Source organism: Saccoglossus kowalevskii, chromosome 21, assembly GCF_978046115.1.
Source record: "Saccoglossus kowalevskii chromosome 21, keSacKowa6.1, whole genome shotgun sequence".
NCBI lineage: Eukaryota > Metazoa > Hemichordata > Enteropneusta > Harrimaniidae > Saccoglossus > Saccoglossus kowalevskii.
The window spans coordinates 11,681,360-11,708,568 of record NC_140661.1 but is presented as its reverse complement, the minus strand read 5'-3'; the positions used below and the strand labels follow the sequence as shown (position 1 = coordinate 11,708,568).

At 34.8% G+C, this 27,209-nt stretch overlaps 1 protein-coding gene across 1 annotated transcript; it reads right to left on the bottom strand.

Annotated features, from left to right (window-relative positions):
* Window positions 1-5,443: 5,443 nt before the first annotated feature.
* LOC102807735 (disintegrin and metalloproteinase domain-containing protein 10-like) lies at window positions 5,444-27,174 on the bottom strand. The gene is made up of 14 exons (XM_078011197.2): window positions 27,003-27,174; window positions 25,823-25,964; window positions 24,636-24,772; window positions 22,763-23,455; window positions 21,767-21,997; window positions 21,413-21,567; window positions 18,850-19,015; window positions 12,289-12,454; window positions 11,496-11,624; window positions 10,737-10,917; window positions 10,487-10,586; window positions 8,625-8,745; window positions 5,930-6,168; window positions 5,444-5,646 (listed from the first exon to the last, which is right to left on the bottom strand). The coding sequence occupies exons 1-14, from the start codon at window positions 27,091-27,093 to the stop codon at window positions 5,495-5,497; spliced, it is 2,703 nt and encodes a 900-aa protein (XP_077867323.2). The 5' UTR covers window positions 27,094-27,174; the 3' UTR covers window positions 5,444-5,494.
* Between the last annotated feature and the right edge of the window lie 35 nt (window positions 27,175-27,209).

The window sequence follows — 27,209 nt, the reverse complement described above, 5'->3', positions numbered from 1 at the left end:
AGAATCAATGAATATGAACTTACAGGAAAAGCACTGTTCAGTTTCAACAGTTGTGTGCCCTAAAGGATTTATTACACTCAAATAAAAGTATGAAACTTCAGGTTGATTGACTAATCATATCAGTATTTCGCAGGTTCAATGAAGACTTTCAAGTCTACTGATAGTGGTGCTATTGATGCCCTGCACAGCTCCAAGAGCCATATATTTGAAAGACAATGCCCCTTTTATCCTGACTGTAATTTTAATAATGTGTTGGTTAATGTTACACTAGATGGAGTTATTGCCTTTACAGATTCAATTAAAGTCAATAACAACAATATCTGTAATCAAGCCATTCACTTTTTCTATATATAGTGCAATAAAGAAGAAACATATAGCAACACGTGAACAGCTGCCATTAAAATTGGCATTTGCTATGACTGTCCATAGATCACAGGGGTCATCACTGTCAAGACTTAAAGTGGATTGCAGACACATGACCCGGCAACTCAGAGTAGCTATAAGCAGGACAAAAAGATTACAAGTTGTTAAATATAGAGAATCTCTGTTGAGGCCACAACTGATCAATATGACAAATTTCTATAGTTCTCCCGTATTGTATTTCTGCCCAATTTGATTGTTGTGTATAAAAAGATTTAGAATTTGCAGTACAATCAGCAAATTCAGCTCAGATACCACATCGTCAGAAAAAGAGTACTAATGAGGTTATTGGCATTGTGGTTGATGGTAATGATAATGGTGAAGGTTCAGGTGATGATAAAGAAGATAACATTACAGTGGCAGTGAAGATGTTGGAACTGGCAATTGGGGTCATGATGTGAAAATAATCTTGAAAAATCTGACCTTCCTCAGTACATACACGTCAATACTTTATTTAGTGAGTTAAAATACAAACAATGACCCGAGAACAGATCGAGTTAAATTCTGCACTGGTTGAAATGGAAGATGTTCTGTTACAGTTTGGTCCAAATTTAACAGTATACTCTCTGCCTCACTTCTGCAAAATGAGAATCCACAGAATAAGCACTTAATTCAAATGTATACAACATTCACTACATTTCTGATGAGTGGTGAGTATCTATCAGAAGTATCTTGCGTTTTCAGTAAAGAGAAACCAACACCACAACAATACAATGCCGCATTTAAAACAACTGTTAGAATTAGAGAGTTTTTTTTCAAAATGCCACTGCACAAATATATTAGTGCAAGATGGGCAAGACAAAGTCTGACAACTCTCATGCTGGTTGTAATAAAATACAATATATAGATGGATGAGGTATTGGTAAACGTATGTACCTAAAGAGCCAATGAAGCGTATCTATGTCTACAGTATGTTGAACAGCTAGAGGCTGAAGATAACAATTACAATGGCAGTGAAGATGATGTTGGAACTAGCAATTGGGCTGATGATGTGAAAAGCGACAATGAAGAAGATATGGTAGAAGCTTTAGTTCGAGTGATGCAAATGTACGAGGATAATCTTGAAATATCTGACTTTATTTAGTACATACAGGTCGCATACAGTGAGTAAAAGTACAAACAATGACCAGAGAACAGATTGAGTTAAATTCTGCACTGGTTGAAATGGAAGAAAGTGGTCAGTGTAAGATGTTTTGTTACACTGTTTGGTCCAAATTCAACAGTATACTCTCTGCCTCATTTCTGCAAAATGAGCGTCCACAGAATAAGCACTTAACTCAAATGTATACAAAATTCAGTACATTTCTGATGAGTGAACTTACAATTGGGCTGATGATGTGAAAAGCGACAATGAAGAAGATATGGTAGAAGGAACAGTTGGAGTGATGCAAATGTATGGGGACAATCTTGAAAAATCTGACCTTACTCAGTACATACAGATCGCTACTTTATTCAGTGAGTTAAAATACAAAGAACAGATCACGAACAGGTCGAGTTGAATTCTGCACTGGTTGAAATGGAAAAAAATGGTCAGTGCAAGATGTTCTGTTACAGTTTGGTCCAAATTCAACAGTATACTTTCCTCCCCACTTCTGCAAAATGAAAATCCACAGAATAATTAGTCTATGGGCCTCTGTAGACCCCCTCAGGTGATATTTAGTCCATGTGCGTATTTTTTCTACGGATTTTGGAATCTCACCGTCAAATGATTGTCCCATGTAACGAGAGTCTGTTTACATATATGTAATGCTTCACGATATGAATTGATTATAGTATGCTACATTTGTGTCGGCTGTCAATGAAGGACATTTTGAGGTTTCACAATACATTGTACTAGACTAATATGAAAATAAAATAACTGTATCACATACCTGCATCACGCTCAAATGACATGTAAGAAACAATACATTTTACATGCGTAAAATGTCGCAAATCAATATCGAACAAAACGCGACAATTGTGACTATTTATAAATATGTATTCGCATCAAATAAAAGTTATACCAGTCCTAATTATTCCTCTTACATATGCAATAAGTACGAAAACGTGTGATTTTTGTTGGATTGCTGGAGCAATAATTGTTTAATAATAACGATTATTTTCAAAAGAACAGATTAGGAAATGTGTTATATATTCTATCAGCAAAGCCCGTCTAACAATTCTGAATTTTACTATTTAATTTTACATTTAACAGCTTTTTTATATTAGTCTTTCAACTAGATTTACTCCATCCCCAAGTCGTAGTTATACACTAAACCACAGGCCACTGGACTGTGACGAAATATTTATTTAAACATTATAACGCAAGTGCACAGAAAACAAGACGTGGCTGACCAGTTAGCTGAGTTAATTGTATGAGGTGAGCAGTCACCTGACTGTCTTGTATAAAATTAAAGGAAAGACGTTTCTTATTTGATTGTGCTTATGAAATTTAAATTAAATAATTTCTAATGTTGAAATGCTGGAACGTGAAGCACAGAGTTCAAATAGAGCAAACGAAAATCAGCACCTAGACTAATGGTACAAATTTCCCTCACCCACATCTCCAAGAGATGAACACATACACCAATAGATGGAACATATACATCAACGATGACATACAGGTAATCAGAAAACCTTTGTAGCTTCTGTTTAGGAGTTGAGATATCAAATATACTTGCATAATGATCAGTCAATTGTTTTCCTAAATATTTCTTTCAATATGTTCATTGGGTACAGTTTTGATTATAAAATTTACCAAATGGCAAAGCTATTGTAATCACACTGTTTTCTATACCATAATAAACATTAACAGTACGTGCATACACCATCTAGTATCCAGTGTTATGTCATTATATATCATCAACGTTTCAAAGACAACTGTATACAAAACCCGGGAAAATCTATTGAAGGAAGCTCCACAGCCTATCGTCGCTGATGCGTCAGTATACATGTTAGGTACAGCCGTCCATGTAGGTTGGAGGAATGATGCGGTGCCCTTCCAGGATGGGAGAAAGTTGCACCACCATGTAATGTCCAGCCCGAATTCGTCTGACAGGTTGATGATTTGAGTGAGATGTGGTGTTGTTGTGGACAAGTCAATCATGCGTCTGAGAAAAATGTGGCCGGCTCGAATACACTTGCATGCAAAGCTCAGGGTGCCGATGAGTTGATGCTTAGTACATGACCGTCTGTTGAGCCACTTGGGTAGCGCTTAGGTGAGATCAGTCATTTTTTCATTTTTACTTGACAGTCTTATGACCATGGCATTGCTGTCAAGTTAGATGCCAAGAAAGGATTTTTTTCTTTCTCAATGAGTACACCCAGATGGTCGCATGTGTTGAGCATGATGTCCTTGATGTGTTGGCACTTACCAGTTTTAGGTCGGCCTACCGCGAAGAAGGACTCTATCAAAAAAGTAGAAGCGCTGCCACTTGTAACAGAGAAAATGCCAGTCTCTTTTCTAACCGGGCACACTCGAAATGTTTCATGATAAGTGCTACTGCGTCATCTATCATGGAATAGGACAATGAATAATGGTCTTTGTTGATGAAAGTGTTTACACTGTCACCAGTTGGTTATGATAAGACGAGTTGACCACCAGATTTGTGAATAGTGGTTCTTCAAAGGGGCCGATGGCATGGCTAGCTCATTAGCGAAGTTTTTTTAGGTTAAGCAGTATTGTTGGAAACATGGTCTTTATCACGTTGGTGGACATTGTCATTTGGCGGAAAGGGCTGCAAGGCCCTGCTGTTTGGTCTTGTGAGAAATGGTTGCTGCTGTGTTGTTGGCCGATGGAATGATGCAGGATGATCTGACCTGCTGCAGGTGCTGCAGATATGTTGACGACTGTGTGGGCATGGTGTTGTGCATACTCCCCTATTGAATTTGTTGCAGATGTAGTCATTATTGGAAAGTTGGCTATGGTTTTTGTGGCTGAATGAAATTGTTTTGGGTGCTGGTTGTTAGTGCCTCGTAGTGCTGGACATTCTTGTCTAGTGTGGCCCCGTTGCCTACACTCGTAGCAGAGTGCTAGTAGTAAATGTGGGTGCTGCTGAAAGTAGGTATAGTCCATAGATGGGTCAGGTACGCTCCAGTTGCAGACATTGGGGCAGCAGGGTACGTCTTCACGAAAAGCCTTATCGTATGCAAGCCATGCTTCAGGTTTGTAGATGTCCGATTTTTCGCCAATGAATCTGATATAATTGATGAGGTGCACTGCTTCTTGCAGAAAATAGAAGGCACGATAGACTGCAAATGATCCAAATGCAGACAGCCAGCTTACTAGCACGTTAATGGTCTTGAGTGTACTGTTGAGGCGACTGTAGCAACAGATGGGTCGTCTGGGTCCGATTCGAAATGCGTAGAAATTGAGTATTCATCGCATTGAATGGTTACTATGGTGTAGCGTCGCATCGGCTTAGGGTGAAATAACACTATGTTCATGAATTTGAATTTTGAGTTACATGTTGATATATATCACTATTATGACTGTAATTCGCATTAGTTCCATCCAGGTTGGAAGGGCAATCATATCATACTGGCCATAAGTATACAGCTGTTTATGTATGTAATTGTCTGTGGCAAATGTCAAAAGCAATCTTGGTAGTTTGCACTGTAAATTTTTAATTGTAGATCAAAAAAAGCGATGAATGTGATTGATCAACATTATTCATTCATTTTACTGTATTTGGTGATTGATCTCAATTACAAATAGTGAACTGATTTTTGCATTTAATTTTGCTAACAGCTAACTTAATATTGTCGGGGGCGGCACTTGGTCGGCAATCAAGGTGGCAGCTGTACAATTTTTCTCAACTGATTTGTTTGTAGTCCAAAAGTAAATCACTTAATTTTATTTACTCATCTGAAGCCAAAATGTATAAATGCCAAAATGGAAAAATGCATGATAATTGTATACTGCACATACTTGTATATGCAAATTGCACATAAAAGAAGTCAACAGTGACATTCAATAACAGCATTAAACACTCAAAATTAGTATATGCTTCATACACGATTTATAAATTAAAAAGTCTAAAAGCGAGGTCATTGATGTTTTATTTTTACGGAAAACCACATTTACATAACACATTCATTTAGGAACATCTCTGCGTTTCATTGGATATCCTCTGATTAGTAACGATTTTACAGCATCTTCTTCAGAAGCACTCATTTTTATGGTCTGAGACAAAACCTCCTGATTGGCTGTTGGGAAGAACATTGAAAGACGACTCATTGCAATCACTGTGAAACAAACAAATATTATCAATATTAAACAAACTAAAAAGAGACCTGCCTGTTAAAATACTGCAAGTAGCTTTAATATCATGTGAGATAACATTAATTTTGCATCTTTAAGTCTGTGACTTTCTCTCTTTCAAATTACACTGTGCAAATATATGCATGCGACAGTATCTGTCATTAGCAGAAACTTGTTAATATTGTTCTATTCTCTGCCACCATTACGTCCACTGTTCCGCTGACCTATGAAATGATGTTGTACGTAACACTGAACGTGACTACTCACCAGCTTCCACTTTTTTTTCCTTATCTAGTTCTTCTTTCACTTCCTCTTGCACTTCCTGGGCAGCATTTTCTTGTAATCGTATACTAATAATTTCCAACCTTTCCTCTGCTTCCCCAATGATTCCCGCCATGATGCCTGTACTGTAGGCTAAAGTTCTTGGTGACTCACTTCGAGGATAAGAGAATTTTACAGCAGTCCCAATGACACAGAGACCAACTAGAGCAGCAAAAGCATAATACCTAATTCAACAAAAAAATTATAAAGTTGTAAAAATATGTAGTATATACAATGTATGTATATGCATGTGCATATTAGCTAATTAATATGCTCATATTAATTACAAACAAAATTCCAAATTATTATTATACATCTGTAACCGTGACACCATAAGTTACAGTGTGCCGTAATTTTGTGGTATTGCACTGGGTATTTGCATCCTACCATACTAGGAAATGCGAATTCCAAATAGGGAACGATTATGCGCGTAAACACCTCTAATAATAAACATAGTTGAACTCTGGTGACCTTGCCCTTTGTTATATAATATAATTCCCTTTATCATAGTTTGTTTCAATATAAATATGCATTGTCATAATTAATTTTGAATACAAACAAGTTTTGGGGTTTGTGATTCGTTGACTAAAATCGTCGATAGTGGGTCTCGTTGAAATCTCGTTACATATGCATCGGGTCAGATGTATGTAAGGCGGAATTCAAAAAAATCACAAAATCAAAATCAAAGTAAAATAATAACATAGCTTTGAACTCTGGTGACCTTGCCCTTTGTTATATAATATAATTTCCTTTATCACAGTTTGTTTCAATATAAATATGCATTGTCATAATTAATTTTGAATACAAACAAGTTTTGGGGTTGAACCAACAGTGGGAAATCAGTCTACCGAATGTCCTTAAAAGATGTAAATATCTTACAAAAACATTGGTGCCTTATTTGTTTAATTATTTTAAGGGACATAATTTCCAGCTTTATTCAAAGTAATTCAGATATTTTAGTATAAAAACAAATGTCTCGTTGCAAAAAAAAGTGCTGCATTTAGATGTGAATAGATTCATAAAACATGCAAGATAACAGAAAATTTTAGCTGGCTTTAGTCCAAGTATTTTGTACAGGTGTCTGTCAAAAATTAATGATTTACTGAGACAAATATGAACTGCCTCATTGTGTGACTACTGTATTATATGAAAAGTAAAAAAAAAACACCCTTTATGAATAGCTATCATGTTGCAAGCTCTGCTTTGTATGCAAATCAACTTAAATAGTTAGTTGGTGTCCAGTGGAGGGAGAAGTCAACAGTACTGTTGCCTCCTGAGAATCTACACTGCAATCTTTGAAGTGCGTTTTTAAACTAGTATTATAAAAACTCTATCATTCTGTTCTAATAGCTGAAACATATTCCTGTGAGTTTTCATTTGTCGAATGAACTGTTTGTCAAATACAGAATACATATATTTTAGAATAATTTTCTTTTTAAAATGTGGATGAAATGTTTTGCTTTTAATGTATTTTTATGTATTGTTTTTGATTTGATAACTTTGAACTAAACAGATTTTCTATTAGCTTCAGATCTTGATCAAAGTTAGGCACCAAGTTCATAGGAGTGCTTATATTGATTTTCTGACATCTTGTTTTCTGTAAAGATTTTATTGGTAGGTTTGCAAATGTGTATCAGACTGTGCAATCTCTCCATGAGTTGGTTTTGAAACCCAGTATGGGATTCTGAGATACATTACCAAGGATATTACAATATAAATCATTTGCTTCATTGAACACATACAACAATGCATATTTCCACTGAGATCAGTGACCTTTGATGTGTATCACCAGTGATCAGTCAAGTAGAAACAGTCAAAATATTTTATCAGATTTTCTCAATTTTTGCATGATATTTTCATATGGGACATCTGTTGTTCAAACTCAGGGAAGACTTTATACTGATGAATAAGGTGACCAAGTTTGATAAAGTTTGGAATAGAATTAGTAAAGTTATTATGCACACAATAACAATTATTAACGACGACGACGACAACAACAACAGCGACAACGCCGGACAAAATTTTTCCCTTAATATACCTTTCCCTTCCATCTTTGATGGTACGGGCAAGGTAAAAACAAACATGGGTTTGACCAGTTCCCACACAATGAAGTTCCCTAAATCTGTTCTAAACGTTTTGGATTTCGGCATTCCTCTAATGTATCCTTGGGAAGAAAAGATGTATAAAAATGTGGTTATTACGAGGATACCACAAAGTATGCACTCAGACAGCACACGATTGCATTGACCTCCACTGCATGTCAGCCGATACTCCTGCTGTACTACTGTCTTCATGCATACTTTGCAGTACCCTCGTAATAGCCTAATATTATTCAACTGTTCAACCACAAAATAGACTGTGTGGAAGTTCAAATTCATTTGAGAGACTGTCATTTGTATACAAACAAAAAATGCTGTAAGCAGTTAATTAGTATGTAAATTAGGTAACTAATATGTACAGATTGGAAAAACAATTTTAATCAACTATTTAGCATCAAACATGCAAAGTCTGATTGAAAGCTGCCAAAAACTTTCTTGTTGTGAACGGATATGAATTAGGATGTGATGCAATTTAATGGTTTTCTTTTCAGGCTACACCTGAACAAAAACCAAAAAGTGTGCACACATCTTAGAAAACTTACCAGTAATTCTTTAGCCATAGCGTTACACTGTTGATAGTTTGACTGGAGAATAACCCTCGTAATCTGCTCAAAGCACTGTCACTATCAACCATCACACAAACTCCATACTCATTACAATATCCTAGAACATGGAAAGACCAACAATCAATAAGATACAAAGGAAATGTACCAAAATTATTTGGCAAAAAATAGTTTTTAATCCATGCAATACTGAGCCAAAATGACACATTGACTTCTGAAAGCTTGCATGACACCTGCCATCATTTGCATAAAAACAAACAGCCTGTCGGATGAGATAGCTCCGCTGTTAGCAAGGCATATTTCAATTAAAGAACAGGAGATATCATTAGAAAATGAACAATACATATACTATCAAAGCAATCGGACTTGCTGTTTTCAACAAGAAAATATCACTTTTTACCAAAAATGACAAAAATATTTATCAAAATTAGATAATTGAAGATATCATCACAAAATTAACAAATCTGAAAGAGGTTTACCTGAGGTACTTATATGTATAATATCAAAGCAATCAGACTTGCGATTTTTAACAATAAGTCGAAAATATCACTTTTCACCAAAAATGACAAAAATATTCACCAAAACTAGAGAATTGAAGATATCATCATCAAATTAACAAATCTGAAAGAGGTCTACCTGTAGTACTTATATATGCAATATCAAAGCAATTGGACTTGCTTTTTTTAACGAGAATACGAAAATATCACTTTTTACCAAAAATTACAAAAATATTCACCAAAAATAGAGAATTAAAGATATCTTCACAAAATTGACAAATCTGAGAGATGACCTCTTGTAGTACCTATATATGTAATTTCAAAGCAATGGACTTGTGGTTTTTAACAAGAAGTCAAAAATATCACTTTTTACCAATAATTACAAAAATATTCACTTAAATTAGAGAATTAGAGATATCATCACGAAATGAACAAATCTGAGAGAGGTTCACATGTAATATCTATATATGTAATATCAAAGCAATTGGACTTGTGGTTTTTAACAAGAAGTCGAAAATATCACTTTTTACCAAAAAATACTAAAATATTCACCAAAAATAGAGAATTTGAGATTTTGACATGAAATGAACAAATCTGAGAAAGAACCATCCAAGGTACTTGCATATCAAATTTGAAAACATTCTGACTTACGGTTTTGAAGAAGTTGAAATTGTAAAGTTAACGACGATGGACATCGATGACGGCCGACAACGGACAATCAGTAATATGAACAGTTCCGTTGTGTCGACGTTGTCGACAGCGGAGCTAAAAAAAACTCCAGCAGGAGATAAGAACATACACAGGCTTAATGTTAGGGTGTTTATGCTTTACACATGCCAACAGTACCTAGACAGATGGAAACGGAAATTTTGATTGACCAAAATTTATTTTCCAGCTATTTACATGCACATCTCAAAATGTTTATTCATTTTTTATTTAAAGTAATTTTGGCTTTAATAAATTACCAAATATCAAAAAGAAATAAAACAGTTTTCACAAATATACCAAATTCAATGGGGAAAAAAAAGAGTCAGCAGGCATTGTGTTAAAATATAATGAACCAATCTAAATGCAGAGATCACTACAAGGTATATACCTACCAAACATCCGACAAATCTTAATTGCAGGTTTTTAGAAATCAAAAATAACTAAAATATTCGCCATTAAAAACTAAAAACGCAAAGGTTCATGGGTAGAGTTTGTTTGTAAACAATGACACACTATAGCCATCTACCGCATGGACAGATAATGACTCCTTTGCTTTACGTAAAAAAAAATAGACTGCTTCTGTAAAATATAGGGCAAAGCATAAACAATTCCATAAGTCAAATCAATTATTCTTACCTGTGTAATTACCACAGGTATTTCCAGCAGGTTTTAGAAGACTACTGCCATTAGTAGATGTCAAACCAAGATACTTTGATGAAACACACGTGTCATTCACCTGAGGAAATGTTCAACAGAATACTTTTGAAATAGTTGATACATTTGTTTTGACATAGGTCACTCAGTGGCTATACATTATATAACAGTTTAACATAGTTATGCAAATAGTATTATGCCCAACTTATTAAAATATTATTATTATACATACCAAACAACAGAGATGGCAGAAAGTAGTATAATCATCAACACATAGACAGTCTTCTAAACCCAAATCATAGCAAGCTGTTAAAGTGCATTCTCCATCAAAGCATCTACCATGATCATTACAAGTAGTACCATTAGGGCGGAAACTATGAACAGGACAGTCAGCATCTATGCCAGTAAATACACTAAGGAACAATATTATAAGTAGGTATGAAACTTTTGAGAGTCATAGAAACAATACACACTATATGTTTCATCTAACAAACCGTGTGTTCAATATAGACTGAACTAGCTACAAGCTATTATCCTATCCTCATTCCGGGTTTCCACTATGGATGAAGTAGTTTTAAACCATGGTGATCACTACTACATTGTTTTCCCTGCCAATTACCAACTTGTTTAGCCACTTCATGAACAGGGGGAAAATTTCATTATAAACAATAACAATATAACGAGTAATGTACAGCAAATTGAAATATGCTACAGTAATATATACACTTATATTAAGCTACGTTTTCTTGAGGTTTAATCTACCTTTCTGTGAGCAATCGCATGTTTATTAAACGATGACTATTTTCTAGAGTATATCTATGGTTGAAATTAGCCATTGGTGAAAAAAGTGACGCAACTTGTTTAGCCATTCGCCATCAGTGACTGGCAAAAGATTGAACGTAGGCCATTTCGCTTGTCTTGCTTTCATACTATAATTGATGACTAAATATATGATTTAATAATACGATGAAAAATAATTATTATAATATGCTAGTCATCAAGACTAAAAGGATATTTGCAGTATGATGAACTGGTACAGTCAGTCTCCGCTTTACACATATAATTGTCTTCTTCTTGTATTATAGCACAGTTTTCAGAGCAACAGGGAGATTGTCTGGTACTAAAAGAAAATGATGGGATGTTCACTTAACTAGTGGGCTCAGCTGCATTTTGCATAACCCCGTGCCTGCCCTGTCATTTAAACATGAATGAATCCCCACAGCCCCTATAATATCAGACATTATCACAGTTCAATTTGGGGTTTTTTGTTGTTGAAACGAATTTACATGCAAATGGAAATTTTCATTACCGTGTGATAATTTAAAGCTAAGACATCATTTTAGTAATTTTTAGATAGTAATGCTTTATAACACACATATTCCCTAAATATAACTATATGAGAAAAATATGTTACCCCGGTATCCTCAACATATGAATAACTTATCAATCAGTCATAATTAACTGACTAATGGTAGTTAACCCCAGATTCAAAAGGTTTGCAAAATAAAACAACCCTTATTTGAATGCCATAACTTTCTAAATCTTGCTAACAGTTACCAATTACTGTAAAGCATGTTTGTCTCACTGAACTTTTCAAAAAAATTTGCTTAAAGACATGAACTCTATCTAACTTCTACTATGGGAAGCTTTTTTTCAATGGGGGAATACCAGGAATTGAAAAAAAAAAGCTCCTCAAAGAAAAAGGTGTGAGACTGAGGTTTTATACTGACGGGCATTATAACAAGAAGCAAAATTTTTTTGGATTTTACAAGGTTCGACATTACCTGCAATTAACACCAAGCTCTCTTCTAAGTGTACATTCCAGATCAGTGCCAGCACCACCAAGAGGTGTACAACAACTATCTGTATATATACACTCAGCAGATGTTCCACAGTCGCATTCCTCTCCTTCTTCTACAATTCTATTTCCACACTGAGGACCATTGTAAACTAACAAGATATTCAATAAATGAAATAACATTCCTTCAGGTGATGTGAGAGATTAATATACAGACTTAATTGACAAGGTTTTGTTCATGCTTATTTCACAGATGGCTAAATATGCTAACTTTGGGGGCAGAGCAGAAGGCAAAATTATACATTGTGTTTGTCATACTTTTATTTATTATGGACCCATGTCATCAGGATATCAAACATTAAAATCAAATAAATAAATAGCTCCAGTGTGATCAGAGCATGTATTATAAAGGTATATGCTTTGCCTAATAAGTGAATGTAATTGCATGTAGGTCAATCCATCAATAAAATTGATCAAGATGTCTGAGAATCTATGACATACTGTATATGGAAACACATGATTTTGATATGGGTATTTTGAAAAACATGCAAGAACACTATACTTGTAAACAAAGGGCACTAATGAGGCACTCTATGAATGAGGTATTTCCAGAGGTCGGGGTTTGTCTCGTTTGCAGTTGAATAATTTTTGCTTTAATTTTTTATGGTTTTTTCCCAATGCGACTTAATTTCACTTGTTTTTTTTTTAATTCTTGGTAATTAGTGTCATTAGCGATGGAGTAGTAAAAACCGCAATGAACCTCAGTGCAGCAAATCGGGATAGATCTTCCTGACGCAATGGGCAAATTTCGCTATTTTCGCTGACAAGTAAAATCTGCTAAATTAAACCTGCGTGAACATGTAAAGTAACAACAGATTGTTTTCTTGACAGATTCTTGAAATTAAATCATCAAAATAGTACAACTAAAAAGTCTGTACAACATATCTAGAACAGATAAATAAAAACATCGTAGTTTAATGTTCGTCCGGACTTTGAGCGCTTGAAAGTAAGTGATCCAGCCCTTACATACGCCAACGATTGAAATTTGTTTAATTGTTATCAAATTATTGCTCGAAAAAAAATATTTCATTTGTGAGACGTGCTTTTGATACAAACTAAAGATCGCGATCGACCCTACACAAAACTACCTCCATTTTGGCTTCCATGTCCCCGTTCGGCAAAAACAAAAAAATGCATTTTTACTATTTGTTTAATGAGTGCATTTTTGTTTAAAAATATCAAACAAGAACAAACACTAAGTAAAATAGGAATCAACTGCTTCGCTTTATTTGAGTAAGATGGAAACCATGCAAAAACAAATGTGAAACATTACTGTCTGCTCGAGGAGAAGACACTGGGGGTTGTGTGCAAAGAGATTGTTTACAAATTAGATCACATTGGAAGTGCTTTCAGTCAGCTCCAATGCATAAAATAGAAAATTTATATCTTGAATAAAACTGACAAACTTTGCTGTTGCTGTCGGGTGTCTGCCTTGTACATGGATTAAGTGTAGACGCGGGGATTCAGCTTTCCTTTTCTCTGCTCGTGGTGTCGCAATAGCGGTGAAGGTCAGTACTGGGTTGAACCGACAGTCATGGCCACTATATTTTGAATGATCATAAATAATTTTTGAACTGTGATTATATAAATTTCTTGCAAGGACTGGAACGATACTGAAAAAAAATCATTGATTTCCTTCTATATTCATGCTTGAAAGTAGGCCGAAGTATCTGCAGGTGAATACAAGTATCCAGATAATAAGTTAGGATCGATCAGTTCACACGAATTGTTCTGTTCTGATTCATCATTGCAAAACAATGGCCTGAAAACGGACCAGCTTGAGGGAAACAGTATCGTGGAAAGAAAGAACAGTATCGGACCAGATACCCTTAAAAGACCTGATGAGAGCACTGCAGAATCGCATGCGAAATGAAAGTTACGCGGCTATTGTCTAAGCGACGCGGGCCGAGGAGAACACTGTACATGTAACCAGCACATTTACGAATCAAGATTGGCAGAAAGTTGTACGGCATCTGTCTTTGATTATTTCTATTGATGAATATGACGCACAAAGTGAAATTGAACTTGCATTCATGAAAATCGGGGAGGGTAATGCTTTTTCGTCAAACTGAAAAAAATGGCCGCGTCACTCTTGTAACTCGCTGTATCTGCTCAAATAACATCCATCATGATATAATAAATCATTATATACTAAAATTCGCAATTTTGCAGACCTTCCAATGAAAAATTACCAGTTTTTTTTTTTTGCGACACAATACGTTATTGCAACATGCAAATTAGGCTACTCACCATAGTCAAATATTTGTTAAGAAACTTTAAAGACTCTAAGTTATAAATTAATTAATGCAATAATTGACTAATTAATATGCATGGAATTGCACCAAAATCTAATCAGCGCATCTACTCATCATATATTAGCTGTGTGCCAAATTTCATTTGAATTGAAATCGTAGATCTTGAGTTATCAGTGGAACAAATTTTAGTCACAGAGTCACAGACACTGGTACCACATAAGCTCCGTTTCACGGGAGCTAACAAACAGCCTGTCGGCTGAGATAGCTCCGCTGTTAGCAATGCACATTACAATTAAAGAACAGAAAATATCATCATGAAATGAGCAAACCTGAGAGAGGTCTACCCAAGGTACATATACACCAAGTATCAAAGCATTCAGGCTTGTAGTTTTCAAGAAGAAGTTGAAAATATAAAACATTGACACGGACGACGACAACGGACGACGACGGACAATCACTCATATGATAAGCTCCACTCGACAAAGTCGACAGCGGAACTGAAAAAAGGTCACCAGACCAAGAGTCCAAAATCTCATGAAAATGGTGAAAACTGACTTTTTCACACAAGTTTCTATGGTGAGATTATTTCTTCATTAGTGTAAATCATATTATTATTAATACAAATTTTAATAGTGCTAAAACATTTCAAAAATATGACATAATTAGGTGAGTGTGAAGTTCTCTCTGATAATTTATTGCAATACGTGCATTAATATGCTCAATAACGCAAATTTTAAATCGGCTCAAATTGCCATAAATTCAGTAATTATACAAAGTAGATAAAATCAAAGAAAGCTTAGAAAGAACTCCCATGTGCTGAGAGTATTGGAGACACATTAAATATAATTCGAAATTACTTAGCTGAAAACTAATTATGCAAATCAGAAAATTAATATGACCAGATTTGAGTGTAAAACTAATGAGGTCTGCGCAATGTAACAGAAAATCTATGTCTCCAAGTTTAATTGAAATGTGATTAGAACCAAAAAATTATGAATTATTATGCTTATTAGGGAATTAATATGAACAGATTTTTACCCCAAACTAATTAGGTTTGTACATTGTCCTAGAGCATCTTTATACTAAGTTTCATTGAAATGGAATAATTAGTACCGTGAAAACTCCAAAATTTCGACCCCTCTAAAAATTCGGGCCGCCTATTTATTTGCCGGTTTCTGTGTTTTATTTACCTACAAATTTTCGACTCCACTAAAAATTGCCGACTCATTCTTATTCGAAAATTGCGACCAGTTTTAGTTTTCCCCCAAACGAAAAAAAAACACGATGTGAGCGTTCAAACGGGACCTTCCTCGAAGGCATGAATCCGGGTTTCTGATTGACTGAGAGATTTTTATTTTATTGGTAACGAAAATATATTCTAAATAAACGAAGTTTGAAATAAAAACGAACACAAAAATCTCGGCATGCTGCGTTTCTGAATTGTTGATTATTACTGTACTCAGTAGTGATTATAATAATGTACACAAAATAAATTTGTTGAATGGTTATGAAATACAAATAAAAGTCAACTTAGTTTCATCGTAAGCGAATGATTCCGGTCTCGTATAAACGTTTGATGCTGTAGGATATCCGCCATGTTCTCTTAGGTCAAATAGGTCAAATCGCTAATTAACCAATCAAAAAGCTGGATGATGCCAACGTGTTCAAATTACCATAGCTTATTTAAATATGTTAATGTTATTGAACGCAATGCGGAAGAGATTGGTGTTGTAGTACGATATTTTGGCTTGGATTTTGATGCGAAAACGGCATGATTTTTTTTAAATAAAAAAATTAGTTGTTTTTAAAAAATAAACTGGTCATCTGAAGAATAATTTAACATTGTTCACAGTGATAACAGCTCATTCTCGAAAGGAAGCTTACCCGCTCACGCTAGTCACGATAAAAATCATACACGTGTACTCTTGAATAGACAAACGTCAATGACTACGGTAAAACTTAGACTCTATTTTAGCCGGCAGGATTGATTGAAATGTCCGAAAAATGACGCCAAAATACACCTTAAAAGTCCCATTTTATTTTCTTAAATCCCATTTTATTTTTTAATCCAAGGGCGAATTTACGGCAGAATTTGGTCCCTCAAATAAGGGACACGTGAGCTTTGATTCTAACCGGATACATTGCACTGGGTCGGGGAGATAGTTTGCTAAACTTCCATGCATCTTTTGTCCAATGGGTACCTGTACTTCGAACATTCGCAAGTTTTTCTAGGTAGTGCGAGACAGCTTTGTCTTTTGACCTATTTGTTTTGTGCTGACCTCTTCTCCGCGTCTTGATGTTTTGTTTTGCTTGTCATAATACTCACTGATTGATGACTTTGTTTAGATTTTGAGTTACAACTCGGCCACGACCTTTGCTTTTACCGTGAAACATGAGGAAGTTTACGTCAATTGACGGACATTGCATTTTTTTAAAAACTAATGAAGCACACTGTCTATCATCCCCATTTTTTCATTTGCTGATTTCTATTCTGAAAAATTCGACCGTCCGAAAATGCACCTTAATTTTGACTATAAAAACACGTCACATATCGAACACCAATTATTTAAAACCGGTCGAAATTTTGGAGTTTTTACGGTACTTTAGATATCAGTGTGAAAGCTTAAAATTGGTTAATTATGCAAATTAGGTAATTAATATGTACAGATTTTAACCCACAATTATTCAGGTCTGTCTATTGTCCTACAGCATCCATGTACATTCATTGATATGTGATGTATAGTACCTGAGATATCAGTGTGAAAGTTGGTTAATTATGCAAATTAGGTGATTACTATGCACAAATATTTACCGGAAACTAATTGGGTCTGCATAATTCTAGATTCATTGAAATGTGATGATTAGTACTTTAGATATCAGTAGAAAAGCTGAAAATTAATTATGCAAATTAGGTAATTAATATGCACAATTATTTACCCTAAAACTAATCAGGTCTCTGCATAGTCCTAAAGGATCTATGTACCAAGTTTCATTGAAATGCGATGATTAGTACTTGAGATACCTGTGGAAAAGCTGAAAATTAACTAATTATGCAAATTAGGTGATTAATATGCACAAATATTTATCGAAAACAATCAATCTCTGCATAGTCCTTGAGTATGTAAGTACCAAGTTTCATTGAAATGTAATGCTAACTACTTATATCAAATGCTGAAAATTAATTAATTATGCAAATTAGGTAATTAATATGTACTGATATTACCATAAAAACTATCAGGTCTGTGCAGTGTCGTATGACATCTATGTACCAAGTTTCATTGAAATGTGATGATTAGTACTTGAGATATCAGTGGAAAAACCGAAAATTGACTAATCATTATGCAAATTAGGTAATTAGTATCCACGGATTATTACCAAAAACTAATCAAAACCTAGCATTAGTTCAGAGCATCTATGTACCAAGTTTCATCAAAATCCAATGAGTGGTTGTTTAGATATCAGTGGAACAGTCATGGAACCACTAAAAAATAGCTAATTATCATGCAAATTAGGTAATTAATATGCACGGATTTTTACCAAAAATTAATCAAATCTGCGCATATGTTCAGAGCATCTATGTACCAAGTTTCATCAAAATCCAATGAGTGGTTCTTTAGATATCAGTGGAACAGTCATAGAACAGCTAAAAATTAGCTAATTATCATGCAAATTAGGTAATTAACGAGCATGGATTTTTACCAAAACCTAATCAAATCTGCGCATTGGCCCAGAGCATCTATGCACCAAGTTTCATCAAAAACCGATGTATGGTTCTTGAGATAGCAGTGGAACAGTCGGACACACATACACACACACACACATACACACATACACACACACATACAGACACACTAACTGCAAAGACTCCCATTTTGTGCTTCGCACATGGGAGTCAAAAATTGTTATATGCAACTAGTGCTAATAGTTTAAATGGTTTATATACTAGTAGTGTAATTTGTAACAGAAATCATATTCTAAGATTTGGAATAGCATGACAGGGCTGTGAGACAATTTTTTAGGAGACACGATTTACTGATGATCACTGAAGTTGCTATGATGACTGACACAAATACCATTCGATTATGAATACTGTAAAACCCTTTGCCATTTTAGCAAATTTAAATTAGAAACATCTTTAGAAATTGCAGGTTAGCTAACTCAGTTAAAATAAAATGCTAGCTAAAAAAGACCATGTTTTACAGTATGTATGAAGGCATGATACCATAACTTACACTGAAAGCATCTACTTCCCTTTGTGGTAATAACAGGAGTCATGTATGCCTTAGAGCATTGGGAAAACACATAATTATTGGCCTTGCTACCATCAGTGGATTTAGAATACATCAAATAATTTCCATACTCCCCACCTGGTGAACATACTCTGTTTTTTGGATCATGCTGAAAATAAGTCATAACTATTATATTAATAAATGTATACAAATATGTTATTCATCAGTTTTCACCAATAAAGAAATGTGAATCCCCTCAGTACTAAGTTGGAGAAGCTTATATCTGCTGCACCTCCAGTTAAATAAGTTGAAAGGTTTTGGGTTTTTTTAAGTTGAAAAGTTTAGTCTCCCTATCAACTATTAAAACAAAAATGTTGATAATGGGCCATTCCAGTTTATATGGATTTCCATTATCAAATATAAAATTTTGAACTTGGTAAATTAGCATATGATGAGAGTTATATTTGGAAATCCTACTCTGTATGGTTGCACAATGGAACTCATTAACACCATAAGTACCGGGTAGGAACTATAGTTTTGGATTTCCATTACTGTATGGTGAATGGTGATTTGGAAATAAAACTTTGTATGACTTATACACCCATGGAAATTTTACCCTGTATGAATTAAACACACAAGCTCATCAACTGGAATGATATAAACTGGAATGGCCCAATGTTGCATTTACTTATTAAAAAGTATAGATGCTACTAGTAAAAACTATAGTACTGAAAATAGTTTAGGAGAGTAACACAAAAATAAAATATTACGTTTAAGTCCAAAGATGAGGGGAAAGTAATAATTTGTTCTATTATCTATGCTTCAATAAAAAACAAGCCATGCATGGCAGTCACTGTTAGTTATCAAATTTAAGATACATGTATATAGTTTTGTTTCAAGTAAAATAGTTGAACATAAACATGTCAAAGATATGGATCTAGAAACTGATCCTTGATTATGATAATTTAACATTAAAATGACTTTCATTTAGTCATCTTGCATCTGATTGTCAAGCGAGTGCTTGTCTATATTGAGAGATATTGCTCTTGAATTAATTAAAACAAAATGGCCACTGATCGGCCATTTTGAATTGAATAGACAAACAAATATATCTGTACATCTGACATGATGTATAATGAATATATAAAATTTTAACTTAATCAGAAAAACATGTTAGAGATATGGCACTAGAACCGCATTCACTAAAAAAAAATGACTGTCAATAATCAAAATGACGTGCATCAGGAACCAATAATGTCCAACGCATGTACAGAGTTCCAAAAAAATCCATCTGTAAACAACAGAGATCCAGTTCCTGAATGCCACAATTGCTTGGTTTTGATGATTATCCAGCACAAAAATGGCCGCCATTCGGCCAGCTTGAATCAGATAGTGAAACAAATTGATGTTCATATGTATACCGGATTCTGCTGGTGGGCCCTTATTTGGGGTTCAAGTTTTCAAAAATTTATCATCAAATATTTTTAGGGGGCTTATATTTTTATTGAAAAATCCACCTACATCGATTTTCCACGCACGAAAGAAACTATTGCAGAAGCTAATCTAAAATTTTATACATTTTTTTCTTGCTGGATTAAAAAGTAGACCGCGCATCTTTCTAAAAAAAAAAATCACATTAACGAACCTTGTGCGGCAAATACAATTATTGGGTTTAATTTTATAAGTAACGAAAGTATATTCTAAAAGAAGTTTCAAATACAAACGAACTGCATTGCAAATAATAGCAAATGATCGCGGTAGCGCAATCCAGTCATGCTGCATTTCACAATTGTTAATTATTACCTAGTAATGATTATAATAATGTGCAAAAAATAAATACATTGAATTGTTATGAAATGCAAATAAATTTCAACTTATTTCATCGTAAGCGAATGACAGTTTTCTTTGACCTGACAGGTCAAATCGATAATTAACCAATGAAAACGATGGATGATGCCAACGTGTTCAAAATACCATAGCTCATTTAAATATGTTAATGTTACTGAACACCAGCACGGAAGAGATTTGTCGATGTTGTACGATCTTTTGGCTTGGGTTTTTATGGGAAAGCGGCATGATTTGTTTTTAAATAAAAAAAAATAGTTGTTTTCAAAAGATAAACTGAGCATTTGAAGAAGAATTTAACATTGTTTACAGCGATAACAGCTCATTGTCGAAATGAAGCTAACCCATTCACGCTAGTCTGTAGTAGTCACAATAAACATCAATACTCTTGAATAGGCGTCAATGACTACGGCGAAACTTTTAGTCATCAGAAAAGATTAAAATAACACCTTAAAAAACTGCCGAAAAATCGCCCTGGGCGGTTTCTTGGTCCCAATTTATTTTTTTAAAAACACGAACTACCGTTTAACGGCCCTGGGCAAATTTACGGCAGAATCCGGTAATACCCATTATTATGCATGATATATGTGTGAAGTTTGAATGTAATCAGTCCAGGCATGACTTATAGGTGGACACACACACAGGTCAATCCATAAGTCCTCGTTTTCAGACTGCGCCCGAATAGGGACTAAAAAAAGTTGTGCATATAGCAAATTATTACCGGTGAACCAAAACTATGTCCCAATTCATGCATGACAGAGATAGTTGTAACTTTTCTTGGTACCCTGGTACCATAGTTATATAATGTTACCATTGCTGTATTCATACTCCGCTGTTTTCCATCACTCATGAGAGTCACTCTGTACTGACATACTCCTTGTAGAAAAGAAAAAAAGATAAAGTCTGTTAGTCGAATGCGCCAGAGTGTAAATTACATCCTTGCTGGTCAATGAGATTTATAGGAAATGTGTCAAAAGTTTGTAGTTCGAAGTTCAAAGTTAGAACAATGTGACAGCTGGTTACTATAGGTGTGCATTACTGTTTTTGTGTATTTTGCATAATTGTTAATACATACCTCCAGGGGGACCTAGCCATGTTGAATATCCAATCCAGGCAAGACCCAAAACACCGCCACCAAAATCACGATAAGAAAACAGTATTGCCATACAATATCTATTAAAATTATACTCTGAGAACTTGTTCAAGTACTCTGCTGCAGGAATGTTATTTTCTGTAAATTTGTAGTTTGGATCATAGATATCCTCAAATACTGTTACCCCAGCAATTGAAAATCCTATATTGTCTCCTATAAAGCGATCAAACAAAAAAATACGGTAGTCCATTTTACTTCAGTTACATTAAAGTATAGAAAATGAATGATTTGTTCTATCAGGTATTATTACAACAAACCTATGAATGGCACAATATATAGATCAGTACTACTGTAAAACATATTTATGCATGTTGTTAAATGAATAATTTTATAATAGTAAAAAATGGGTGGGGGGGTGCTTGTTCATGTTGCCAGTAATATGTATCTATGTGAATACCAGTTTACCCATCAAAGGGTTATCCATTAGCAAACAATACTGTTTCCCGGTTAAGCTCACTTGATCGAGACCCCCATCTATCTTAAATTATTAAGAAGAAAATAGATTCAAACCACCTCTAGGGAATCCAGTTTGGATTACCCACCATTGGATTTGAGCTTGATGACACCCCTGGATGCTGAAATCTAAACCACAGTCGAATCAACATAAATGCTTGGTAATGTTCGACTGTTTGAAAACAACTTTTGATTGTAATATATTAAGAATGACAATGATGCTAGGGAGTAGTTTTTGGTAGTATGGTCTGGAATAAAGCTTGGATGTGGCCACACGTGTTGTACAGGTGTCTGTCTTTATTGGCTTACAAACATTACATTGACCAGGTTATTCTATTAATTGTGTTGCATATTGTTTATGGCACATACTACTTCATAATAAGATTTATAAGATTGGTACTTGAATTAACTTGGTTCATTGACTATAAACCACATGTACACTGTAATTATATTAAAATGCCTTACCTACACCATCACCATTGAAATCTGTACTTCTGTATACATTATCAACTTCCTGTATATAGTACGCCATTTCAGCCAGTGTGGTAGCTGCATTGTTATCTCCAACGTGCTTATAAAATGTATGGTCAGCAACAAGATACAGTGGACATGTAACTACAGTAGATGGCATAGATCTTTTCCTTCTGCTGGATTTACTGGTGTCTGAATCATCATGTATATTTGCATCTCTTGAATAAATATTTTGTCCTGTACTATGATTGTTGTGAATATTATTTTCCTTACTTTTTTCATGCTGACGACTAACACTATTTGTTTCATTCCTGATTCTCTTAAATAACTTATTCTGGGTAGCGTTTTTCAATAATTCTTTTAACTGTGATTGTTTGTAAACCGATAATTTGATGTTTTTATTTCTTGGCCACTGATGCATATTATTACTGTCAGAATTCTTCCATGCTGATGTTTGTATTTTGTTTAACTTTTTCTCAATTTCTCCTCTCAGACCACACCCATGTTCATGATCAGTGTCATTCCAGTGCACATCACTTCCCTTAAAAATAATAGATTGAAAAGCTTGTGACTGGTTGAAGTGTTGCTTAGCTGGTTCAACATGAAAATGTTCTTCCTGTGTTTTTATAACACCATTAAATACGCCAGCTTGCAAATGCCCATGAACAACTGATGTTGTAGGTTCATCTAACAGCAAAAACAGAATAAAGGGATTTAATTAAAACCATATTACAAAGCGTGTTCTTGAGCCACATGTCTGACACACTTTGCATGAATGCATTCAATCTTTATACATGCATTATTCATAATGTACAATAGATGCAAAAAACATCAGATGAACATCCACAAACACCAAGGTACCAATGTACCCTCTAAGCCTATATGACCTACCACTAATGCAAAAAGATTTGCTGTGTTGCAACTACTTGTGCTAATTAATTCACTTGCTTGTCATTGGTATAGTGATTTTGAAAAACAACATACTATAGTTATGAAATTTGTAATTTGATAAAATGAAATTTACACTTATAAACAAAATAAGTTAAAAAAACAAAAGAAATCATAGGCCCCAACAATTTTGTTTGTGTCTACCTACACAGTCACATATAATTTCATTTTTTTTTTAACACCAACTTCCCCAGCAGTCAACAAGCTGACTCAAACCTAATTTTGGAGATTTCTTTTGTGACTCCGGAATTCCTACAAAAATAAGGGCACACTGATAGGTTCCCAAACCAGCATAATAAACTGGGAAGTCTATAAAATGACTTCAACGAGCATTGCTTAACACAATGTTGTTGAGATACAACATGGGCAGCATTTGTCAATGACATGTTAGTCTTGAAGCCAAATACATGTAGGTTCCCTAGGGCTAAGCCTGCCATTGTCTAGAACCAAACACTGAGGTCGATATGCATGATGACACGTCACGATGGGAAATTTTGCTAATTCGTGTAAATCCAAAATGACCACCATAATACCATAGAATGTCACATCTCTACCTCTGAAAAGTAACATTCATGTTTAAAGGTATTGGAAAGTACATCAAACCAATCGTGTGATCATTTGAACATTTTATTATTTCTCTGATATATTTTTAGCAAATGCACTAGCATTTAAATACAAGTATGAGTGTCTCAGATTTCCAAACAGTAGAGTCACTGTCATTAACAGCTGAGCAGGTCAACTCGCCGTACATTTACTAATTACCGTATTCGCAATTTATAGATCAGTTTATTCTATTGTTTTCTTCGCTAGATGTATAATAATACTTTATACACAGACATATTTTGTTGATCCTCTTTAATTTAACTTATTTATAAGCTTTGGCAGATGACGAATGTAGTTGGAATGTGCAAGTGCTCACCTTCTAATATACCCTTGTAAACACCCAATTGTTTTGAACTGATCATTTGGGTTTTGTTGCTGCCTTTTCCAATAATAGATAAAGTGGCCCCAGGTGAAAAAATACCACTGTTTGCTGATAACAGCAGCTTGAATTCTCTGAAAAACAAAACAATTATCCTAAATACTAATGACTGTGACAATAACGATGTATTTTTAGGCTTATACATGTATTACTAGTTGTAAGAAATAACAGTCTTCAATATCAAAATTACATTGCTATGCATGGATACATAGAAAGGGATGTGTTGATCTAATACCCTATAATTTACATGTAGATTGCATGTTATATTATGAAGTACCGGTACAGCCACAACATACAACGTATACTGATATACTTTTGAAATCACCTACTGAGAGTTTGATTTGGGAGCAGCCTATGCCATGGCAGAGTGTGCTTTGGCCTGAAGTTGCAATCTCAGAACATTCACAGCTTTATAGGGAACCTTTATTGCATGAAATATTTGATGGTCTGAATTTACGCAAACATTGTGGAAAAAAATAAAACATAAAAATTTCAATGCTTTTAAGTACGTCTGAATGCTGGTGCTAGCTTCCCACTCGGCTGTGCGTACCTTGATTCACAATGATTCATTTCTGTTCTGAGCCATTCAATAAGGGGCAGTCTATCATTACAACCAACGCCTAGAAACACAGGTAGTTTAATTTTGGGGAAGGGTAAAAGTTAATTTTGTATTGCATGTGTCATAATTGCAATACAATACTATGCAAACAGACATGTTCATGTGTCATAGTCATCACATACCTATAACACTAACATGTATTTAGGTTCTGAAGATGATAAATAAGTAGGGAGCTTGACATGATGAATGCCATAAGTTGGAAAAACACAGCAGAAAAGTTCATTTCTGCTACGGAGAAGCCTAAAAAGAGGTATTTTTGATCTTTTCACAAGGATTTTCTTGGAAAGTATGTTGGATATTTGAACACAGCAATTTATACCACTAAACATGTAACATGCCCTGGCATATTTACCCCAGTCTAATTACATGTTTTTTTCCTTTAAAGTTGTGTACCAGACTTCGAGTTGAGTGGCCTTCCCAGAGTTTGCAACTAGCTGACATTTGTTTGAATATATGTTGAAAAGACAAAACAAACTCTTCTGAGTCTGACTGCTTTTAAACTTACCTACTGAAAGCAGTGAATTGCACTTTTATCACAGAATCCCTTGCTGTGTCTCTCTTGTGTCGCGCCAGATTGGATGGGGTATGTATGTTCTTGTAGTTGACAGGTTCATAGTATTTTATGTAAGGATGAATTCTATTATTATCTGTATGAATATAATATGATAAAAGTATTACATATTTTCAATGTCTACGAAAGGAGCCTTGACTGTTGCAGCAACTTTTCAACACTGCCTGGGAATGATGGCCAGTTTATCGTATTAGCCATGCGCAAATATATACACAAAATTGATGGTCTCAGATTCGGATTCAAGTTACTAGTATTTTCCTTGTTAGGGTTAACATAAACTAAAAGTAATGTTTCTAATTTTGGAATGCTTTAGAAGGAAAAACACGCCCGAGGCGCATAGTTCAAAATGATGCGCGCGGAAACGAGAAACAGAGATATTTTTTTCTCAGCTTTAGTCATTGATTTTTTTTTCCATACTCAAAAATCAGAATTCTAGTATCATCATTATTTATATGCTTAAAACGGGTGGGTCGTCACCTGCGCACACACGGGAATTGAGTTCCAAGCGACGATAACAACACACGCTAAAAACACAAAGGCTCATGGGTAGACGCTTGTTTGTAAACAATGATACGCTATGGCCATCTGACGCATGCGCAGATGACGACTCTCCCGCTTTAATACTACACACCATCACTATTAATGATTGTTTTAGCTTATTGTTATTAATTTGTACCAAACGCCAGTGGTTTGACCACAAAAAACTGCAGTGTTTTTGGTTTGTTGAGTATATATTGATTAGTTTTGATGTAGTTAATAATTGTCATCTCTCATATTCTAGATACCTGGACAGTTAGTAGATTATAATAATTTATAACAATATAGAGTGTTACTAATGGTAACCAGAGTGTTCTCCCTCTCAATATTGTAATTTTCAACGTTGTTTTGTTTGGAGTCATGAAGTGAAGCAGATAAACATAGCAACAATAGCTCGCCGACAATTTGACGTAACGTACACATCCTCATCACGCGCCTGTGACGGTGGATGTTACACATCATCCTAGGCTGGCGATTGTATATCGTCTGTAACGTAAGCCGTAACGTAGAGCCGGTGACGGTACTGCTATTTATGTAAAATAAACCCAACATGAACACGGTTCGCTCGTTTACTAACCTTGTGACTTCACTACACTGCAGAACAGGAGCAGGACTGTGTACAGGGAAATGTCACAAACAAAACTATGGTTTGAAGTGCGGAAAAGCATAGTTATCAATGAAGTAATATGACAGACGACTAACACAAAACAAAATCGAAGGTAGTGACCGGTGTCAAAGACGAAATTTTGTGCATAAGTAGAATAATTTTTGGATCCAAAGCTAT

Bases quoted from the DNA above. Each gene is read 5' to 3' on its own strand.
- LOC102807735 (XM_078011197.2), bottom strand. From the start codon at position 27,093: ATGCTTTTCCGCACTTCAAACCATAGTTTTGTTTGTGACATTTCCCTG. The intron at 19,016-21,412 runs GTAATAATTTGC...ACTTATTTTCAG, and splicing joins GACATAGTTTTGGTTCACCG to CATGATCCAAAAAACAGAGT. The intron at 8,746-10,486 runs GTAAGAATAATT...TCCATGTTCTAG, and splicing joins TACCTGTGGTAATTACACAG to GATATTGTAATGAGTATGGA.